The 22043-nt window shown below is 42.2% G+C and overlaps 1 protein-coding gene across 11 annotated transcripts in view; it reads left to right on the top strand.

Moving 5' to 3' along the window:
* Positions 1-22043, top strand: part of LIFR (LIF receptor subunit alpha) — a 105448-nt gene that overhangs the window by 62868 nt on the left and 20537 nt on the right. For 10 of the 11 annotated variants that reach the window (XR_014012841.1, XR_014012842.1, XR_014012843.1 and 7 more), the window contains exons 4-13: positions 1526-1671; positions 3849-4012; positions 4629-4803; positions 5381-5644; positions 7377-7509; positions 9704-9867; positions 11857-11993; positions 13005-13185; positions 17816-17886; positions 19888-20101. Coding sequence is in view for 6 of the 11 variants with exons in the window: in XM_081212706.1 (XP_081068832.1) it covers positions 1526-1671; positions 3849-4012; positions 4629-4803; positions 5381-5644; positions 7377-7509; positions 9704-9867; positions 11857-11993; positions 13005-13185; positions 17816-17886; positions 19888-20101 (1649 nt within the window). In the remaining 5 variants the exon portion in view is untranslated. The remainder of the gene's footprint in view (positions 1-1525; positions 1672-3848; positions 4013-4628; positions 4804-5380; positions 5645-7376; positions 7510-9703; positions 9868-11856; positions 11994-13004; positions 13186-17815; positions 17887-19887; positions 20102-22043) is intronic. The other variant, XM_081212704.1, reaches the window with a different exon arrangement.

A 22043-nucleotide genomic window follows, 5' to 3' on the forward strand; every position in this document is an offset into this window, starting at 1 on the left:
AGGGCAATTGTATGTCTTTTAAAAAAGGCTCAGCAGTACAACATTTTCTACCCACAATGTAAAATTACATAAGAAACTGTGAAACTGTGAAATGGCTTCCTTTGCTTTTTTCCAAATATTTTAAAAATGTTTTTTTACATTGTGTGTCAGGGCTGCAGTGTTCAAGCAAGTGAAAGAGAACAAGGTGCTGTACGTATACCTCAATTTGTTTTGTTTTTTAGTGTGTCGCTGTTATGTACTGAAGTTCTCACCCTGGGCCTGTAGGGGGATACTGTAGATAGTTATGCAAATAAGGGATCGAAAGTGACGTCCAGTGATTGGATAGTTTTAGAAAGTTGTTACAGTAGCGTACTGGAGCTCTATATAAGCAGGCTGACTGAACCCTTCAGTTCAGTTCTGTCCTGGCTTGTGAATAAACAAGTGCTGTTTGAAGAATTCCTGTGTCGTCTGATCTGTTCACCCACAACTTAACAGTCGCCCCCCTCCCTGCAGATTTTTAAAGGACTTCTCTGGAGTTATCCTTAAAAAATCTGCATGAGAAGGCTGCAAGGCCCACTTCAAGACATCCACAAGTGGAAGCAAGGCAGTAACGACTGAGATAGATTTGCCCATCCCTTGCTGTGCACCCTGAACTATGGCTCCCATCCCCAGATATTAGTATTGGGATAGCAATGACGGGTGGGGGGAGAGAATAACTTGGGATCAGGGGCTCCTAATACTCACACGTGCACACACCCAGCATTTTGCATGAGTTTTCCCTGGATCTCTTTTGGGATTCGGTTAATCACCGTGATGAAATAAACACAGATTTTATTCCTGTGGCAAAATTTTCTGTGGCTTCTTCCCTCATTAGCTGCTCTGATTTAAAAGCAACACAAATGAAGGAGACAGCTGGAACATTTTGCCGCATAAATGCAATTTCTGCTTTGTTCATACATTTACAGCAACACACATAAACATTTTAAACTTTCGCTTTAACACCGCTAAGTGCATAATTTGGGTAGCGAAGGTGTTTGCTCATACACAGTAAGTTTCAATTCTGAATTATAAATTGTCGCAACATGTTTGATGTTTTATTCTGTTTAATCTTCTTGTTGGGAGCCGCCCAGATGGGTGGGGTATGAATAATATATTTTATTTTACAGTGGCACCTCAGGATGTGAACGGGATCCATTCCGGAGCCCCATTCGCATCCTGAACATAACGTATGACGCGACAGTGAGTGCACGGGTTGCGTTTCGCCACTTCCGCGCATGCGTGTGACGTCATTTTTACAGCGCCACGGAGCGCAACCCGAACGCATTCAACCTGAAGCATATTTATCCCGAGGTATGACTATTTTATTTTATTATTTTGGCAGGCTTTGATATGGAGATACCAAGAGAGGGAGGATGGCGCTCTGCAGACTTCTCTGTTGTTTATTTTGCTGGTCTTCCATGAATGTTTCTAAAATGCTTGATTTCAGCCTGTCCCTACCTGAGTTGTGACATGACTAATTTCATCTTAATTCCCCCCACCCCTCCAGGACTTCCTGCTTAACAACAAAGGAGAAAACGGCGCAGATTGATAAACTGATCTCATTTGCCTCTAATCAAATAAAGATATCCACCGTGAGTCAGTCTGGAAAAGTGATAGCCGAAAACACATTTGAGCTGACTGATAAGGATATTGGTAAGCTTACGCTGTCTTTATACAAAGTCTGGCCTTTCTTCTACACTGTTAACAAGCTGGTTCAGCTGATGACATCTCAGTTCATCATTAAGTCAAGATACATCCAAGCCTTTGAGTAGCTCACAGAGCCTTTTCATCCCTCCTCTTTGCTCTTTGCTCCAAGCTCCTATAATAACAGATAGGTAGCCGTGTTGGTCTGCCATAGTCAAAATAAAAAAGTTCCTTCCAGTAGCACCTTAAAGACCAACTAAGTAACTTAACTTAGTTGGTCTTTAAGGTGCTACTGGAAGGAACTTTTTTATTTCTCCTATAATAAGTTAGAGCTAGTTAGTATAATAAGCTAGAGCTAATAAGTTAGTAGTTTCCTTTAAACCATATTTCCTTTAAACAGAAAATCTACAATACACCCTGTAGGTCAACCAATGAGGTAGAGGCTATATTTCACCTAAAGGCCTAGTGTTTGGATAGGGGATCTATGGCCATCCATAGGTTGTTAGACTCCCTATTTCTATCAGGCCTAGTTAATATGATGAATACTGTTATAGCTGTGAGAGCCATATTTTGGCTCACTGTGATGTGTGGACCAGGCATGAGCCTATATAAAAATGTAACAGACACATTGGACCTCTCTATCCACATGGAAGGTGACTGTTCCTGGTCTTCTAACTCATACACATGTGACGTGAAGCAGGGTGGCTAACAAGCAGAGGGCCTCATTGGTGGTGGCGCCACAGCTTTGGAGCAGCCTCCCCAGATAGGCTCTCCTGTGTGTCTTCTCTGTGATATTTTTGGCACCAGCTGACAACCTTTTTATTCATCCAGACTGTACAATTATTTTATGCTGTGTCTGACACAGATGGCAGAAAACCTCCTTCTGATTGGTTTTTAATGATGTGGATGTAATATTTTGCTTGTAAGCTACAAAGCTTGTTAAGTTACAACCCAGGTAATGTTTACTGATGGGCAGGTATACATATCTGATAAATAAATACAAAATTAGTGTGCAGCCATGCCTTTTCTCAGTCTCTTTCTGTCACTCAGGACCTAGGGTGTTGCATAAAAAGTTATATGTTGGAGTTTTAAAATTTGATGGTCTCAGATTTCAATGCGTAGCACAAAGTGTGTGAGTGTGTTTGTATGTAATCATCATATCCCCAGAAGTATAGTCCGCTTTGGGGCTTTGCCCGTCATAAAACCATATTGCAATTTCTGTTTAAAAATTGAAAGGGAGAGTTCTCCATGTTGAGAATACAGAGGTTGTAGAATTAACTAGAAGCGATTTTCTGTCTTGGAATTCAGCCAGGCAGTAATCTTCCACAAAAGCACCTCATCTTTCATAATAATTTGGCCTCTAATTATATGTTTGGAAGTAGCCCAATATTGTGTGAGCATAAAGCGCTCTCTCTTCGCCACTGCTCTTTCTAGCTTTTGAAACAGTAATGTTTGACAATGCCGTAATGTTCAACAGTACAGGTTTTTCAGGGTCTTGCTATATAAGAGCATGGCTTGGACGCTGCTGCCTGCCTTGAGGTACTTATAGCAGATCTAAGCTGAAAGAGGCTATTGTGTTCTTTGAGTGCAGTCTGGCCAAAGCTGAGCACCTGCAAATTCCATAGTCGCCAACCATGTGCTTAACTCCCTTCTGTTGGAATCAGTGGAACTTAGCTGTGCTTTAAACTTCTCCTGGGCTGTGCCCCCTATTTAATAGGAAACTTACTGTAGGGCAGGGATGGGCCAACTTCAGACTAGTGAGATCTACTTTATTTTTATACCAGAAGATCCACCTGGTGCATGGTCCCCCCCCCTTTTAAAGTATATCCTCAGTTGCTCTCATCAGCTGACACATTCCTTCTGAGAGTTGCATCAAGCTGGCTCATGTAAAGGGTCAGGCACACTGTGAAAAAATACACATTGGGGAAACCTTTTTTTTTAAAAAAACCAGTTTCGGGGGGAATTCATGTTTTTCCGCACTGGACAATAAGTGGAACTCTACCTTGTGGTAGAAAAACAGCTGAGGGCATCCAACCTTATGAATAAGCACAAAGGTTTCATGTAAATAATTTTTTTAAAACTCAGATTGGGGAGGAGAAGCAGGAATTATGTGGTGTTCTTGCGACTGTTATTGGCACTGAATTAGTTCTGAATTGGGTTCCTGTCCCTTTCTCTTCCCCACACAGCCTTTGTCCCTCCCACCCCAGTGATTCACAACCTGACTGCCAACTTCTCAACTGACATATTGACTCTGGAGTGGTACGATGGCGGCTCAGCCTTTCCAATGGAGATGGAAGCTACTTGGCAAATTCAGATCCTGCGTAAAGATCCCATGGAAGAAGTTGCACTAGTACGTGGTCCATCTCTCTCTCTCTCTCTCTCTCTCTCTCTCTCTCTCTCTCTCTCTCTCTCTGTGTGTGTGTCTCTGTGTGTGTGTGTGTGTGTCTGATGGCCTATCTCTTTTTCTCAACTTTATATTCCAATGCTTTCCAAAAAATGAAGTGCCAATTGTATTGCTTGAATTCATTCTTTGTATATGTAGACATTGTGGTTAATGTCAGATATGGGCTAGGAAGATCTGGATTCAAATCTCTCTCTCTCTCTCTCTCTACACACACACACACACACACACACACACACACACACACAACTCACTAGGTGATCTTGGAACAATTGTGGCCTGTCAGCCTAACCTACTTTATATGGGTGGAGAAACACACCAAACAGCATGTCAGATTCATGCTCAATTCAGTTTCATTGAATTGAGATCTTTTTTCATACACTGCTTAGAAGTTATTGTAATTAAACTGAGTATATACATTGTTTAAATAAATAAGTAAGTAAGTAAATATCTGCAGCTTATTAGCCAGAATCTTAAACCTAATCTGAAAATAACAATAGGAAGCTGAAATGTGCAGGTTTTCTATACACACAGGCACACAGTGACATTTCTTTTACATCTTTAGGAGACCTATCACTCCAACTTAACTCGTGAGGACAGCCTCCTCCGGTGGAGCTGGAAATCTGACCTGGATTTTCAGTGCACCACACACTATGTCAAGATCCGCTGTTTTTTCCGCGAGGACACATATCCTGGGGACAAGAAGTGGAGTGAATGGAGCCAGCTCGCAAATATTCCCGGTAAGATGCTCAAAATGGGAACAAAAATTGTGAGTCCCGATCCCGATGCACAGGATGATTGGTGTGTTGAATGAATGAAGGGTGCTGCAAAATAAGTTGTTATGATTCTATGATTCTGTGAAAACCCTCAAGCATCCCTGAGGCGAGGGCTGGTGACCTCTTCTTGCAGATTTGAGAGTGTATTGCCTTCCTTTTTCACAATGTAAATGGGTAAGCAATATTTGTTTGCCTGACCGGGTATTTCGGAACATCTTGCTGGGGGGGGGGCACTCCATATTTTTGCTACTGTATTGATTGACAAAGGACCCGTTCCCTTTTCCTGAGATGAAATGAAACGACTCCTCAAACACACAATCTGTAGAGAAAACGAGGACAAAGAATGCAGTTGTTTGAAAACTGCTGATTGGAAACAATTCCTTCCTCTGTCTTCTGGCACACTTTCTTCTTGTCCCTGCTGCTTACCTCAGAACAATTCCTGAGAGATTGTGGCTACAAATGTCATTCTGCTGCTGCTGCTGCTGAACTGAACTTAAATAACCTAGAGGATGTGGTCATCCCTGTTCCTTTCTGTTTTTAGGGAATGATACGGGCTCTTACAGAGCAGTGTTTCCTCAAGACAGAGTGGTGCCAGTAGGTTCCAATATGACGTTCTGTTGTGTGTGGAAGAAAGGAGAACACCTGGACTACCTGACGTATGACATTCAGGTCTTGAATTACTCTCGACTCTCCAACTGGAGCGTGTCAGGCCACGTCCAAAACGCCATACCTGGGGGTTCTGGCAAAAATGTAGTTTGTCGACTGGATGGGATTAAATATGAAGGAAGCGTTCTCTTTGCTGGCTGTAAGTATATAAACTTTCGGAATGGTCGCTTCTCTAGTGATAGCTGCAAGTAATGTCTGAATCGGGAGAGGCTGTGAAAGCTCTGGATTGGTGGTTGAATTGGAGAAGGCCCAATAAATTGCATGAATCCTGGAGACTCTTTGGGTGGGGTGGTGCTTGTGTCTGGGAGATGGGCAAGCTTAGCTGTTCTGGATTGGGTTTCACTCCCTCTGAAGGAGCATGGGGATAACTTGGGGATCCTCCTGGATATACAGGTGAAACTCGAAAAATTAGAATATCGTGGGAAGGTTCATTGGTTTCAGGAATTCAACTTGAATGGTGAAACTAATATATGAGATCGACTCATGACATGTAGAGCAGAGTGAGATGTGCTTCTACTTCTCAGAGGTCCAATCTTGCTCAATTTGCAATCCTTGTTTTGCTGATTTCATTGAATATTCTAATTTTCTGAGATTGTTAATTTGGGGCTTTCAACTTTAGGCTTGACATATCTCGCTTTGCATGTCATGAGTCTATCTCATATATTAGTTTCCCCTTTGAAGTTGAATTAGTGAAATAAAGGAACTTTTCCACCATTTTCTAATCTTTTCAGTTTCACCTGTATCTGTGTGACTAGAGGCCCAAGTGTCCCATGTGGCTAGCAGTTCCTTTTTACCAGCATTGTCTGGTTCCCCAGCTTAGATGGGGATAGACTAGCTACTCTAGCCCATGCGCTGGCAACCTTGAGCCTAGATTACTGTAATGTGCTGCCCTTGGCTTGGTTTAGAAGGTCCAGCTGGTGCAGAATGTGGCAGACATATTGCCGGGGTGGGCATCTGGTTGGCAACATTGGACGCCATTGCTAAAACATTCACACTGGCTGCCCATCTGCTGCTGAGCCAGGTTCCAAGGGCCTTGTTTTATTCTACAAAGCTCTAAACAACCTTGGTCATAGGTACTTCAGGAACCGCCTGAATCCTGATATTCCAGCTTGATCATTGAGATCATCTGCAAGAGCATTGTGAGCCATTCCCTGAGCTGGCGAGGCTCAAGTTTAACAAAAACAAGAGACGGGGCCTTTAGAGTTGTTATTTTCTGGAATGCTTTGCCAATAGAGATTCAGCAAGTGCCTTCTGTTTCAACTTTTAAACGCCCAATGAAAATCTTTCTGCTTCAAAGAACTACACAAATTTTAGAAGGCATCTGAAGGCAGCCCTGTATCAGGACATTTTAATATGTTTTTGTGTGTGTTGGAAGCCTCCCAGAGTGGCTGGGGCAACCCAGCCAGATGGGTGGGGCATAAATTATTATTACTATTACTCAGTGGCGTAGCGTGGGTTGTTAGCACCCGGGGCAAGGCAAGTAATTTGCGCCCCCTAACCCATGGATTTGCACCCCCTAACCCTAACCCCCAGATGTTGCGCCCGGTGCGGCTGCCCCCCCCTGCACCCCCACGCTACGCCACTGCTATTACTATTACATATTTCCATGATAGCTAGCTGGTTTCTGATTTCTTCATATGTTTTTTATTGCATGATTTTATGTGCACTTGTTGTAAACTGCTCTCATTTCTTTTGTGAATAGTAGTATATAAATAAATAAGCAAATTTCAGATTTCTGTGATATCACAGAAGAGACCTTCTGACTTAAACACTAACTTCTGAAGATGAATGTTGTAAAGGGTTCAGCAAGTGTGTGCATCTATATTTTAACTGCTAACACACGCCGCTCCTTCTTTCTTCTTTCCTTATAGACCCTCCTGATGTTCCTCAGAATTTTAGTTGTGAAACCAGGGACTTGAAAAAAATAACCTGCTCTTGGAAACGTGGAAGGTCCACTTGGTTATTCGGCCCATTAAGAGGAACACGTTACAGATTTTCTGAAAGGTGAATGTTAACGGTCTCCTTAAACATGGTACAGTTTGCAGACATGTCTTGTGAGATACCCTTTTATGGATAAAAAGTGCCATTTGTTTTAAACTGCTTTTTAAGTCTACAGAATGGGGCTTGTCTAAAAACAAGAAATCTAAAATCCCAGCAGTGCTGTGTGCTTGTGCAGTTCATAGTGCTATATGTACCACATATCTGAACTATGATGGGTGGAAATTATTGGTGCTTAATTTTTTTTGCTAAGCTCAGGATCAGAAACAAATCTCAGGGAGTTAGTAACGCTCACCTTAGAGGAGAGTCGAGCATGAGAGGCCCCTGAATCCTTCTGTAGCTCAGATGAAGTTGTCATCATGAGAAGACTTAAGGAGGGAATCACAGGAGAACTGATTGGTTGGAACCAGTGGCCACCCCAAAAGGAGACCCAGTTAGCCCAAGGATCCTCCACAGAGGAGAAGCTGTTTGCCCTCCGGTCCAAGATTTCCTTGCAGATGGCTATTCAAACAGTCATCCTCACAAACCAACACAGCAGCTCTCTCAAAAACACACCCACCCTCCCCTCCTTGGAATAAGAATTGCCCGTGGGGGGTTAGATTTTGGCTACCACCATTCCCCATCTCCCACCACAAAGTAGATATTCAAAGTAATGAATAGAGATACGGAAGTAGCCACCGAGACCATGTAACACCGGTCCTGAAAGATCTACGCTGGCTCCCAGTATGTTTCCGAGCACAATCAAAGTGTTGGTGCTGACCTTTAAAGCCATAAATGGCCTTGGCCCAGTGTACCTGAAGGAGCGTCTCCACCCCCATCGTTCAGCCTGGACACCGAGGTCCAGCTCTGAGGGCCTTCTGGCAGTTCCCTCCCTGCGGGAAGTGAGGTTACAGGGAACCAGGCAGAGGGCCTTCTTGGTAGTGGCGCCCTCCCTGTGGAATGCCCTCCCATCAGAGGTCAAGGAAATAAACACCCTTCTGACTTTTAGAAGGCATCTGAAAGCAGCCCTGTTTAGAGAAGTTGTTAATGTTTGATGTTCTATTGTGTTTTTAAAATTTTGTTGGAAGCCTGCCAGATGGGCAGGCTATAAGCAATAAATTATTTTACTTACTTACTTACTTACTTACTTACTTACTTACTTACTTACTTCTTTTCTGAACTAATGCTATGGGAATGAAGGAATGTCTTCCCATATCTGAAATAAAAAAATTCCTTCCAGTAGCACCTTAAAGACCAACTAAGTTAGTTCTTGGTATGAGCTTTCGTGTGCATGCACACTTCTTCAGATACACATATTCCCATATCTGAATAAGGCACATCAGAGGTGCCAACTTGAATAAAAATTGGGGCAGCCCAAATAAGCCTACCATGCATAATCATTCAAAAGGCAACTTCCGTCAACTTTGAGGGACCACGGCCCCCTCAAATATTTTATTGAGGGGGGCAAAGTGATCTCAGCCCCTGGAAGTTGGCCTCATTAAGTCACCTCTTAGGTGTGCAAAAGGCAGCTTCATATGTTCCCATAGCTGCTGCTTTTCTTGCTGTGTTGACCTCTCCACCCCAATCCCAGCTGCTGCTTTTTCCTGGCCTTGTTCACTTGAGTGATCCTACCCCATCAGAGAACAGAAGTATGCCCTGATGACATCTAGTTAGTCAAACTTTGCTGTGCAGTAACAGCACTTAGGACAATATACACAACAACAAAATCGTTGTGCCAAAAAATGGTTTAAAAGATAAGGCCCTCTTGGCAATGCTGGGAAGAATTCTACAAAACCTTTAGTAGTCAAAAGGCCCATTGATAGTCCCTGGGGCTCAGCTAAGTTTTTAATTTGGGTTTACTTAGTAAGAATGGAGGAAAGGAAAAATGAAGAGGAAGTAAATATTAAAAATATTTTGTGAGTACATTAGCTGAGCCAAGATAATTACTCTGCGTCCTTAAAAATGAAAGTAAAGATGTACTTTTTACAATTGGTTACAGGAAATTGGTTACAATTAGTTGAGAGGAACCCAGGACTTCTAGGTTCTTTCACACTTAAATTCAACATCTTTTCATGAACGTTCCCCAATTTTCTTAAAGCTGATCTGACGCAATCTAACTATATACATCTTCAGCAAATAACAAAAGGCTTTGAATTAACTTTTTATCAAAGGTATTGCTTGGATATTGATCTTTTCCCCCCTTTAAATTTTAAATTTGCAGTGTATCTGGGATTAATGTTACACTTTTCCATGTAAAATCCAACGTAGAATATAACTATACGATGCAAGTTCTGAACAACCAGACCGTCTATAATTTCACAGTCCAAGCTTTCAATCAACTTGGTCGGTCAGCAACCTCCCTCTTAATTGATATACATCGTAAAGGTAAGAATCTGTTTCTTGGGCTTACTGTATTTTAGAAGTTCCCATTCAGTAATCCGTGCGCAACCCTATAATGATCATTTTACAAAAAACCAGAGATATCCCATGTATGTATTCAACGTTCATTATGTAGTTCTTCTCTGTCTCAGTCAGAACTAAAGCTTATTTTAACTGTTTGTTTTAACTGCTGGATTTAATCTGATCATTCTAGGGGCATCCTATTCATATATTCAGGATGCAGGTAGCGCTGTGGTCCAAACTACTCAGCCTCTTGGGCTTGCCAGTCAGAAGGTCAGCAGTTCAAATCCCCGTAACGGGGTGAGCTCCCATTGCTCTGTCCCAGCTCCTGCCAACCTAGCAGTTCAAAAGCACACCAGTGCAAGTAGATAAATAGGCACCACTGTGGTGAGAAGGGGAACAGCGTTTCTGTTCGTCATGGTCCTCCGTGTGCCAGTAGCTGGCCACACGACACAGAAAACTGTGTGTGAACAAATGCCAGCTCCCTTGGTCTGGAAGCAAGATGAGCGCCTCAACCCCATAGTCTCCTATGACTGGACTTAACTGTCCAGGGGTCCTTTACCTTTTACCTTATTCATATATTCTCTAAGGCTGCCTTGAAATGGCCCTTCTAATTGGGCAGCCTAATTTGCAGACCAGAAAATCAGGGCATTTCAGGCACCATCAGAGGTGAAATTCTGTTGGTAGACGCCATTGCTGAAATGACCTCATCGCAAAGTGTCATTTCACTATAATGGCACCCACCCACTGGTGGCAGCAGTGTCCTGTCCCACAAATTATGTCCTTATATACCTTTATATTGGCCAGGCAATTGGTGGCTCCCTTCCGCCACACTCCCAACTCCAAGCCAGATGTTTTCTGTGGATCATTTTTTACTCGGTGTTAGGTTGTTCTGCCCTTGGGAGCATACTTCTGAATACTGGAATGGAGAGGAGCAAGGTGAGTGCAGGGCAAACACACCAGCAGAACCTATCCGATGTTACTGCCAGGATGTTTGCATCCTGCTGACCTCATTGCTCCCTTGCTGCTGCCCTTCTGTGTCCTGGTGTCCAGCGGTGGCTAAGGCAGAGAGAAGTCAGGCAAGCGATACTGCACCAAGTGGCTTACGTGATTCTCCCGTTCCCTGTTTTATCATTGCAACAATAGCCCTGTGCATTAGGCTGGGCTGAGAGACTGAATGACTCAAGGTCAACCAGCAACTTTCATGACTCGGTGGGTATTTGAACAAGGGTGGATTTGATTTAAATCACTAGTCAGTAAGACTTGATTTAAATGATTTTTTATAGAAAGACTCATTCTTGCTAATATAATCTTAATGTTGACAACCAGATGAAGGTTTCATTTTTGGAATAATAAATTTTCAGAGTAGTTTTTACAGTTACTGTATATCAAAAATTACTGATTTGGTTAAACTATTAGAAATACATAGACCAATAATTATGGAATTTTTGTGAGTTTTAACAGGTTCAATGTTTTTCTGCTGTTCTTTATTGGAAGGAGAAAATAATCATTTCCTTAATAACAATTTAAACAATTTATTTAACCAAAACAATAACATTATAGCATATGCATTCATGTTTGTTGACTGATGTGGTTAAACACATGAAAAACTTAAACAAATCCTTATTTCCTGATGTATAGCCTTTGGACTATAATGTAACTTAAATAGAAAATTATCTTTAGATATTTTTTTCCTCCAAAAGCATTTGATTTTAAAAATCCAATTTAAATCAAAAAAATCCGATTAAAATAAAAAAAAATCTGATTTGTTTTACTTTTTTTTCTTAATCATTCATTTTTATCCACCCTGATTTGATCCCTAGTGTCCCAAGTCCTCATCCAAAACTCTAAACCACTACACCACACTGGCCCTCCTTTAGCCCACCTTTCCGTACTGCACCTAGCACATGTTTGGCATGAAATAAATAAAAACAAGGATTTGTTTTTAACACTTTGCATCTTTTTTTTCACCAGTTCATCCAAGACCACCTTCTCGGTTCACTGTGAGGAACGAAAGCCCAACTAATGTCACTTTGTCATGGCACTTGGATGGCAATTTTAAGCAAATCAAGCTGCAGTGTCAGGTTGAAGTTATTTGCGGGGAGAAACAGGTAGGTGTTTTCTGGTTTGCCTTGTACACCAGTGGCATTTTATAATAACTGGGTTGTGGGGTTTTGTTGTTGTTTTTACAAATTTATAAGCTGCTTTGCAGCCTAACACAAGTCAAAGCAGTCTGCAGCAATGTAAAATGTGAGATAAAGTAGAAAGTCTAAAATCAATCAAAACCTAGAGTCCAGCCTGTTCCAGTGTTGCCTCTTACCGCTGGGTACCTATTGGCTGGGAAAGACCCGTGTAGGATCCATGCTCATGTAATAGCATTCATCATTTGCAGAAAGCCCACAATTGTAGGATTGAATGCTAGAGGGAAGACAGTTTACCACATTGCTGCATTATATAAGAAATAAGGCTATAAGCTTCATGGGTCCAGAATCTATTCTACTCTTCTTGCTGCAACCTCCCTCCCTCCCCTTTTTTGTTCAATCTAAAGCACAATGTATAGAAATGATAACTGCCTCAAGGTCCATAAATAGCAACACCCTAGTGGACCCAGGCCCTAAGGAAGTTAGATTAGCTTCAACCAGAGCCAGGGCCTTTTCAACACTGGCTCCGGCCTGGTGGAACGCTCTATCTCACGAGACCAGGGCCCTGCGGGATCTGATTTCTTTCCGCAGGGCCTGTAAGACAGAGTTGTTCCACCTGGCCTTTGGCTTGGAGCCAATTTAATTCCCTCCCCCTCTTTCTTCTTTCTTTTTCCTTTCTCCTCCTGTGATGAGGCTGCATTTTAATATTTTAATGTTTCAATATTTTAATTGTTGTATTTTAATCTTGTTTTTAAGTTGTATTCATTCAACTTGTTTTTATTATTGCTTGTTAGCCGCCCTGAGCCCGGCCTTGGCTGGGGAGAGCGGGGTATAAATAATAATTATTATTATTATTATTATTATTATTATTATTATTATTATTATTATTATTATTATTATTATTTGTAGCAGTAATATGAATAGTGATTTATAGCAGCCCAGTACTTTTTGTCATAAAGAAATTTCATTTGTTTGTTTAAGAAGAAAAAGACCCTGAATGTGCTGCTGGATGGTGCAGAAAACTCCTTTTACACAACCTCTGTGAGCAAGTTGCGTCCCTACACAACCTACACTTTCAAAATTCGCTGCTCAGCTGCTCCACCCCTCTTCTGGAAGTGGAGCGACTGGGTCGAGAAAACGCGGCACACAACCCTGCAAGCCCGTAAGTTTATTGCATAATGGGAGAATCTATGGCCCTCCAGATGTTGCGGAAGTGACATGTCCCATCAGGGATGGAGAGAGCTGGAGTCCAACAACATCTGGATCCCTGGAGTAATGGAAAATTCTGAAGTATAGGCTTCATCAGTCCTCTTAATGAGTCGGGAAAAGTGAGCAAGAAGCTTTGGGAAGACCGTTCAAAATCTATTCCTTAATGAAAACACACCTGGAATATACAAGTGTGAATTTTCAGATTACAAATATCTGCCCCCAGAGCTTCATTTTTTCTTCTTTTTTTGTACATTTTATAGCTTATAAAATTCTGAGATTGAAACCATAGCTCCAGTGCAAACTAAAATTGCAAGCTATCTTCATCGGTCCGTTCTAAGAATTACAAAACTAACAGTTGCGTAATAAACTTACCGGAACCAATTAAAATGTTACAAAGCAGTGGGCAAGCCTTTGAGTTCATCATAACACTTTTTTTCTACACCCACCCTACAACCCCATGGGCAACCTTCCTCCGAAGGAAACCTCAAACAATTAGGGACTCTTATAAGTTGCTAAAAAACAAACAAACAGGGGCCTCTATGACATTTGGGGTGAAGAAAACCCAGGAGACACCAGCCTGACCGGGCACCATGACACAGTGTCCAGATTAGATGGCATTCTGCTCACACAAGGTTTGATACCCTTGGTTGAATCAACAAACATAGGTAGCATTAAAATCACAGATCATGCCCCAGTAGAAGTTACCCTTAAAATAGGAGAAGAAACACAAACCACCCCATCATGGTCCTTCAGTCCCATTCTAACCACAAATAAACAAATTGGTGAGAGTCTCACAAAAACTCTCAAACTACTTCAAAGAAAATGATATCGACAATATAACACACACACCCGCTATGGGATGCAATGAAAGTGGTCACCAGAGGAGCTTGCATAAAAGAGAAAACAATCCTTAAAAAACAAACCACCTCAAAAATTAGCAAAATAGAACAAGACATCATGGCCCTCTCATCATGCTACAAACAGGAGCTAAAAAAACTCCTTAAACTTATAGAACAAAAAAGGAGGGAACTAGACTCCCTAGAAATCATCAAAAGAATGATCAACATTCTATACTCAAACCAACGCTTCTATGAGTGTGGAGGGAAAAACTCCAAACTATTAGCAAACAGGTGTAGGAAAAAATCACCCAAAACAAGAATACATTGCATCACCAAAAAAGACAGCAACTTAACATTCTCCCCCTCAGAGTTTTACCTCCAACCTACACACCTCCCACTACCCACCTGAGGAGGAAATCAGAAAATTCCTAGCAGGACTGACCATGCCAGCCTTAACTGATGAGGAACAGGAATTCATGGACAGTCCTATCACCCCGGAGGAAATAGATACGATCCGCAAAAACCTGAAGCCACACAAAGCCCCAGGCCCAGAAGGCTTTACAGCAGAAATCTATAAGAAATTCAAAGAAGCTCTGATGCCCTACGTGACCCGCCTTTTCAATGACATCATAAAAGGGGCCCCCATTCCTAAAATCTGGACCTCCTCCAATATAGTCTCCATCCCAAAACCACTCAAAGACAGCCTCAAAGTAGAATCATACCACCCAATCTAATTAATAAACCAAGACTACAAGATATTCACATTAATCTTGGCCAACTGCCTAAAAAATTTCCTACACAAGTTTATAGCCCCAGACCAGACTGACTTTGTCCCTGGTCACGATATAACAGACCCCACCAGGAAACTACTGAATCTGATAGAACACAGCAAGGCAACTAAGCTCCCACTGGCAATTATGTCCCTAGACATCCACAAAGCTTTTGATTGCTTAGAGTGGAAATACTTATTAGCAGTACTAACATGAAATTTGGTCCCAACTTCTTACAAACCCACAAACAAATATACTCCTGAGCTTCAGCAAAATGCAGGACTAGCAGTATAGACTCTAATGCCATAGCAATCCAAAGAGGCACAAAACAAGGATGCCCACTGTCTCCCTTCCTATTTATCCTGGCTCTGGAACCTCTAGCAATCCGAATCTGAGCAGCCACAGACAAGGGAGTGGAAATAAAAGGCAGAACCTATAAATCAGGGCTCTTTGCAGACGACCTAATGGTCACAACACCAGACCCCATAAACACAGCAGCCTCCCTAATCAGGGATCTCAACCTGTTGAGTGTTGAGGCTATGTGCTTCAGCACCCCCCTTCATACCCAAAAGGAATTCACCAACATCACCAAGATAAAAGTTTGCTGCACCATGTTCAGATACCTAGGGGTACAAATAACCAACAAATTATACCTCCACAACTACAACCCCTTGTGACGACAAATCAACGAAGACTTGAGGAAATGGAACAACACTGCAACTTCACACTCTGACACAATAGCCATGCTCAAAATGATCACCCTCCCAATCTGGATTCCCCCAGCCCAACTTCGCAAATGGCAGAAAAAAATACTCATTTATCTTTTCACACAAAAAACCAAGAATAAGTCCCAAATACCTGCACTTCCCCTCTTCAGAAGGAGGATGGAGAATCCCCAACATAAAAGCATCCTACATCACCAACCAAGTACGTCACATAATCCCATAAATCCTAGAAGACGAGACGGAAAAATGGGTACACCTGGAGAGAGACACAATTGAAAATACCCGCACCTCTGCATACCCATTTCTCCCAAACTAAGGAAAATCCCCACAACGCATCACACAGACCATGCTTAAAGCATGGAAAGAAGTAGGTAAACTGTCCCCAACCCCATTCCCACTATTTCCCCGGCACACCACCCACTATTTCACCATGCAGCACAAAACTTCCAGATAAAACCAGGCGAGCCAAAGGCTTATACTGCCTAGCAGACTTCTAAAAAAAATAAGAAACCCATATCAACGCAAGAAATACAAGACAAACTAGGGGACACCCAAATGTCCTGGCTAACATACCACCAATTACATGCCCTCTTAAAAAAATCCATTAGTAAAATCAGCAACAACTAGGCTCTTGACAACCTTTGAAAACCTCCTAACAACAAAGGGACATGGCAAAGGGATGGTATCCACAAGATACAAAATACTACTCCAAAATCCCACAAATCCCCTCGATGCAATCAAAAAAGCAATGGGGGAATGTCAATAGGCTATGAGATTAACCCCACCCAATAGACTAGAATGTGGTCTAAAACTCCCTTTAAATCCATATCGGCGAAAAGAAAAGAACTCACTCTGAAACTCACAGGTGGTACCTAACACTATGGAAACTAATGCTAATATGTCCAGGAACCTCACCAAAATGGTGGAGAAGGGTGCACCTCCACAGGCACATACCTCCACATGTGGTGGGAATGTCCTAAAATCCAACTCTTCTGGACATCAATCATACAATAAATATGCAAGATAACTAAGCAAAGTATTAGAAGTCACCCCAGAACTAAGGGAAGATGGCCCTACTAAACATCTTCCAAGGTAATAATGCCCACTCACATCATAAAGAGCTCATAACCCAGCTACTCTCAGCCAGAAGCATCATAGCCAGACACTGGAGAGACCTGTCAGAAGTTAGCATGGACCAATGGCACCAAATAGTATGGGAAACATCCTTATTAGGAAAAACTAACCAATAAACTGAAACTGACACGGGGAGAAATAGAAGACGCCTTCACCCCGGTATGGTTCCCCTTTATCACATAGATAGCGCAACAAGACAACAAGGACCCGCCAATAGCATTAAAATCAATATGGCTAACTTGGTCCAAAAACACACACACACTCCACTCACACACAAAAACAAATTTTATTTAAGCCAGGGGTCAGCAAACTTTTTCAGCAGGGGGCCGGTCCACTGTCCCTCAGACCTTGTTGGGGGCCAGACTATATTTTGGAAAAAAATAAATGAACAAATTCCTATGCCCCACAAATAACCCAGAGATGCGTTTTAAATAAAAGCACACATTCTACTCGTGTAAAAACACACTGATTCCCAGACCATTCGTGGGCTGGATTTAGAAGGCGATTGGGCTGGCTCCGGCCCCCAGGCCTTAGTTTGCCTGCCCATGACTTAAGCCAATCAAAGACAACCAACCACACCCTAGAGCTAGGCCACCCACAACCTCTCTCACCACCAAAGAATTACAAGTGAATCGTAAAGAAAACCCACACAAGTGATGCTGACACAAAACCCCACACATACACTAAGTAGAAGAATAGAAGCATTGCCACCCCACCCCACTCACAATTCCCCCTCCCCCTCTTCCCCCTTTTCTTCCTAACCTAACATTGTGAAGGGGAAAAACCCCACTTTTAAAAATTATATAGCCATAACTCTTTTTTCCCGTTTGGATGAGGAGGGGAGGAGAGGTTTTTTGCCTTGATGAAAAAGCCCCACTCTGCACTTTATAATAATTACAAGAGTCGATAAGACATTGTGCAGGCTTGGATAGGTTTTGGGATAAAGAAGTATCAGCTGTTTGAGATGTTTCTTCAGTGTAAGAGTTCTGGAAATTGTGAGTCTTCTTCTTAAGCAGCTGTCTCTCTTGGTCATTGTTACAATTTGGCAATTCTGTATACGTCAGCTGATAGCAACAAATATTTTCTTGAGTATAATCGAAACTCTCCCCTTTCAGCTCCAACAAGAAGTCTAGATCTCTGGAGAGAGAGAAGTCTTGATGGAGAGACTGTAAACCTCTTTTGGAAGGTATGTGTACGGCTGCTTTTGCTTTTAATTTGTCCTTAAATTACTGGCTCCCAGACAATACTGCTTGTTGCTTGCAAACTTTGCTCCTTCTGAGCCAATTCACACAACTCATTTTGCAGTGCAATATTGGCCATAAGGTGAACTTTTTCCTCCCAGTCTCACGAAAAATGGTTTTGTAAAAAACAACAACCCACAATCCACGTGGTAAGATGGAAAGTTGTGGTATCATTATTGCTACATTTATAGTACTGAAATTTTGTTATCTGTATGCTCTTGAATTTGTTATATGCTGCTGTTTTTATTATTGTTGCTGTTATGAAATCTCGCAGTTCTTGATTTTTGAGTTGAATTGTTGCTTGGAGCCTAGGTCTTTTGTGTGTGGACACACAAATACAGTGTTGGTGGTGGTGATCACTGAGGGGGAGGCATCATCTTGTGATAATGCATACCTTTGCGAAGGTGACGCGATGTCTTCTGCAAGAGCAGCTTTATTCTACTCTTGTTTTGTGAACTGTCTTGACAGCTTTGGATAATAATTTAGTACAGGACCAACCGTCTTGCTTGCCCCTTTTCTGTGTATTTATTCAGCCCAGGAGTGGGGAACCTGTGGCCTTCTAGATGCTGTTGGGGACTACAAATCCCATGATCCCTGTCTGTTGGCCATGCTGGAAGGTCATCCCCCACCCCAATACAGCACGCTTACTCATGTACACAGTTCCAATCACAGCATTGCCTGGAGTGTTTTGCCTTCTGCCTCACTTCTGGTTGGGTGGCCAACCTGTGACCTTGCAGGTCTTAGACTACAGCTCCCATCATCCTTTAACCTTGGCCCTTCTGGCTGGGGCTTCTGGGGATTGGGAGCCCAACAGTATGTGTCCATCATTTTGAGGTCCGCAGGCCACACACGCTGCTGCAGTACTTCCACTTTCATTGGATTTGACAGATTATGTGCAAAACAAAGTTTTACTCCCTCTCGCCCAACGATCTGCCACACTTTTGCATGACCAAGAAAGCGTCTCCTGAGAGAGACTATGCAGGCAAAATGGGCAGACTTGATTCTCAAGCTTTGGCAAGTTTGTGGTTGCCACTTGTGGCGGCATTTCTAAGTGTGCCCCTTTTAGCTACTCCCATATCAGTTAATGCCAACTCGCCCTGTGGGGAAAAGTTAAGCAAGGCATTCTCTTAACCTGTAGGAGATAGAGTGACCAAGTTTGGAAATTACCTGCTCTTGCCTTCCATATAGCACATGAAAATAGCAGCACCTTATATTGCTTCCATCCCTAGCAAATGTCTGAGCATACTGCCTGGGAGCCAGCCGTAGGACTCAGGAGAGCCAGTGTGGTGTAGTGGTTAAGAGCGGTAGACTCGTAATCTGGTGAACCGGGTTCGATTCCCCGCTCCTTCACATGCAGCTGCTAGGTGACCTTGGGCCAGTCACACTTCTCTGAAGTCTCTCAGCCCCACTCACCTCACAGAGTGTTTGTTGTGAGGGAGGAAGGGAAAGGAGAATGTTAGCCGCTTTGAGACTCCTTAGGGTAGTGATAAAGCGGGATATCAAATCCAAACTCTCTCTCTCAGGATAAATGCCCTCTTGGTCGTGTCTCCTTGCTATTGTATTTGGAGAAGGGTCGTAGATCAGTGTTAGAGCATCTGCTTTCCATTCAGAAAGTCCAGATTCAATCTCTGACATCTCCAGGACATGCCTCCTGTCTGAAACCCTGGAAAGCTTCTGCCAGTCAGTGCAGACAAAACTGAGATGGATGGACCAATGCTCTGGCTCTGTAGGAGGCAGCTTCCTACGAGCCTTTGTTTGATGGCCGGTTTACTAGAAATATATAAATGGGTTGCCCAGCAGTCAGCGGGTAAACTGCAACGAGGCCCAGCTTATAGGGCTGTTTTAAGTACCTTTCTGAAAGTGGCTTTGTGACAGCACGCTTTTCTTGCATACTTCCTTTTCTATTTCCCTTGAACCTGCTATCTCTCTCTTTCTTTTTACAACAGCCACTACCCGTTTCCGACACAAATGGGTTGATAGAGGCTTACGAAGTGTCTTGGTCCCTACCAGAGGGGTCCACTTACAACAGGTCGGTTTCTGCACCTGCCAGCAACATCTCAATAAAGCTTGGGGGAAATGATTGTGCATTCTCGGTGGTGGCGAAAAACAAGGCTGGCCACTCTCCTCCTTCTCAGATAAACAGTGCAGATATTCCAGTCAGTAAGTATGAAAGTATGTCAATTGTGGTTTCTATATGTATGCCCCATTTGGGGGGGGGGAATGCATGAAATGTGTGTATTTTGTGTACCTATCTCCTAATACAGTGATACCTCGGGTTACATACACTTCATGTTACATACGCTTCAGGCTACAGACTCTGCTAACCCAGAAATATTACCTCAGGTTAAGAACTTTGCTTCAGGGTGAGAACAGAAATCGTGCAGTGGCAGTGCAGTGGCAGCAGGAGGCCCCATTAACTAAAGTGGTGCTTCAGGTTAAGAACAGTTTCAGGTTAAGAACGGACCTCCAGAACGAATTAAGTACTTAACCTGAGGTACCACTGTATACTGTTAGGTTCTGATGGATTGTTGAACGATGCTTTGTTTGATATAAATTGTTTTAAAGTTATTGTGACTTTTTGTATTGGATCAAACTGCTACTGTTTCATCTTTTTATTGTGTTTTAATATGTGTTGGAAGCTGCCAATTGGGATGGGGTAATACGCCGGAGAATATGTGGTTGAAATTTATACGTACGCCCTTAGGCCCCATCTGAACTATACATTTAAAGCAATGAAGAAGCCTGGGAACTGTAGTTTAAGGATGCTAAGCTGCTAGGAGCTCCCCTCAGTTCCTTCCCAGAACCACAATTCCCAGAGTGGTTTTTAACAGTCAATTCTGAAATTTGCAGCTTCATGAGGGAAATAGTTGTCTCCAAACAACTTTCAGCATTCTTGAACTACAGTTCCCAGGAGTCTTTGGGAAAAGCCATGGCTGTTTAAAGTGGTATAATACTGCTTTAAATTTATAGTGCAGGTGGGGCCTTAGTTGTATTTGTTTATTGGTTCTAGGGTGGGGGTGAAAAGGTTTGGACTTGCTGGTATAACTGAATATGATGCAAGATACACAGTCTTCATGCTGTTCAAGATTTCAGGGTTACTTTTTTTGTTGTTCACGCTCATTGGCTGAACAAGTTGATGCAACTTTTATGGAGTTATGTAAGCACTCTTGGTGAGTAATACAGACTTGTAGGCTGCTCCAGGTCATGCACTTCTGTGGCTCTGACTGAAGCGAGCAGCTGGCAGTTCTTACGCCTCCTCAGACTCTTCTTAGAAAAGAACTTTTTGAATGACTGGATGCCTTGCTTTGCGTTACCCGCAGCACAACTCAGTTCTGAGGCATTGTGAGTCACAGATCGTAGTCATGGAGGGTGACTCATCCGGAAAGCAGCACTAGGAATAATAAGCAGGTCCTTTCAGCCTGGGTTCCGTTACATTCTGCAAATGCTTTGGATGCCTGGAAGAGATAATAGTGTATTTGTGTGTTCCTCACCTTGGAAAAGGATATTGTAGAGTTGAAAAAGGTTCAGAAAAGGGCAGCCAAAATTATCAGGGCGGGGGAGTGGAGCAACCGCCTCTGAGGGGGAAAAATACAGCATTTGGGATTTCTTAGTTTAGAGAACAGTCAAGAAAGAGGTGGCATGATAGAGGTTTATAAAATTATGTATAGCATGTAGAAAGTTAATAGAGATTTTGTATTTTTTTTTTTTACTATAAAAATCTAGTTGTGTTTAGAATAATCATGTGCGTAATATAAAAAATACAAACTGAGACATTAAGGAAATCCAAAGGGAAAATATGAAGAACAGAGGATCTGATGGAATGGATTATTAAAAATGCGTGAGGCAAACGGTCTTTTAAAAAAAGTCTTTAAAAAGATGAAATTATACAATTGAATATAAATATAGATGGGAAACGGCTATGTATAGTGAATACTTATCTACTTTTAAATTTTTTCACTTATTATCCTTTTCTTTTACTACTTTATTTTTTCTTTGTTCTTTGTTCTTTTTTCTGATATCTTTCATTTCACTCCTTTATTGTGAATAGCATTTTATAGAGGTATAAATAACTGTAAATATGAGAAGAGGCAAGGTATTCTCT

This window comes from Podarcis bocagei (genome assembly GCF_964188305.1).
Source record: "Podarcis bocagei genome assembly, chromosome: 11".
Classification (NCBI taxonomy): Eukaryota; Metazoa; Chordata; class Lepidosauria; order Squamata; family Lacertidae; genus Podarcis; species Podarcis bocagei.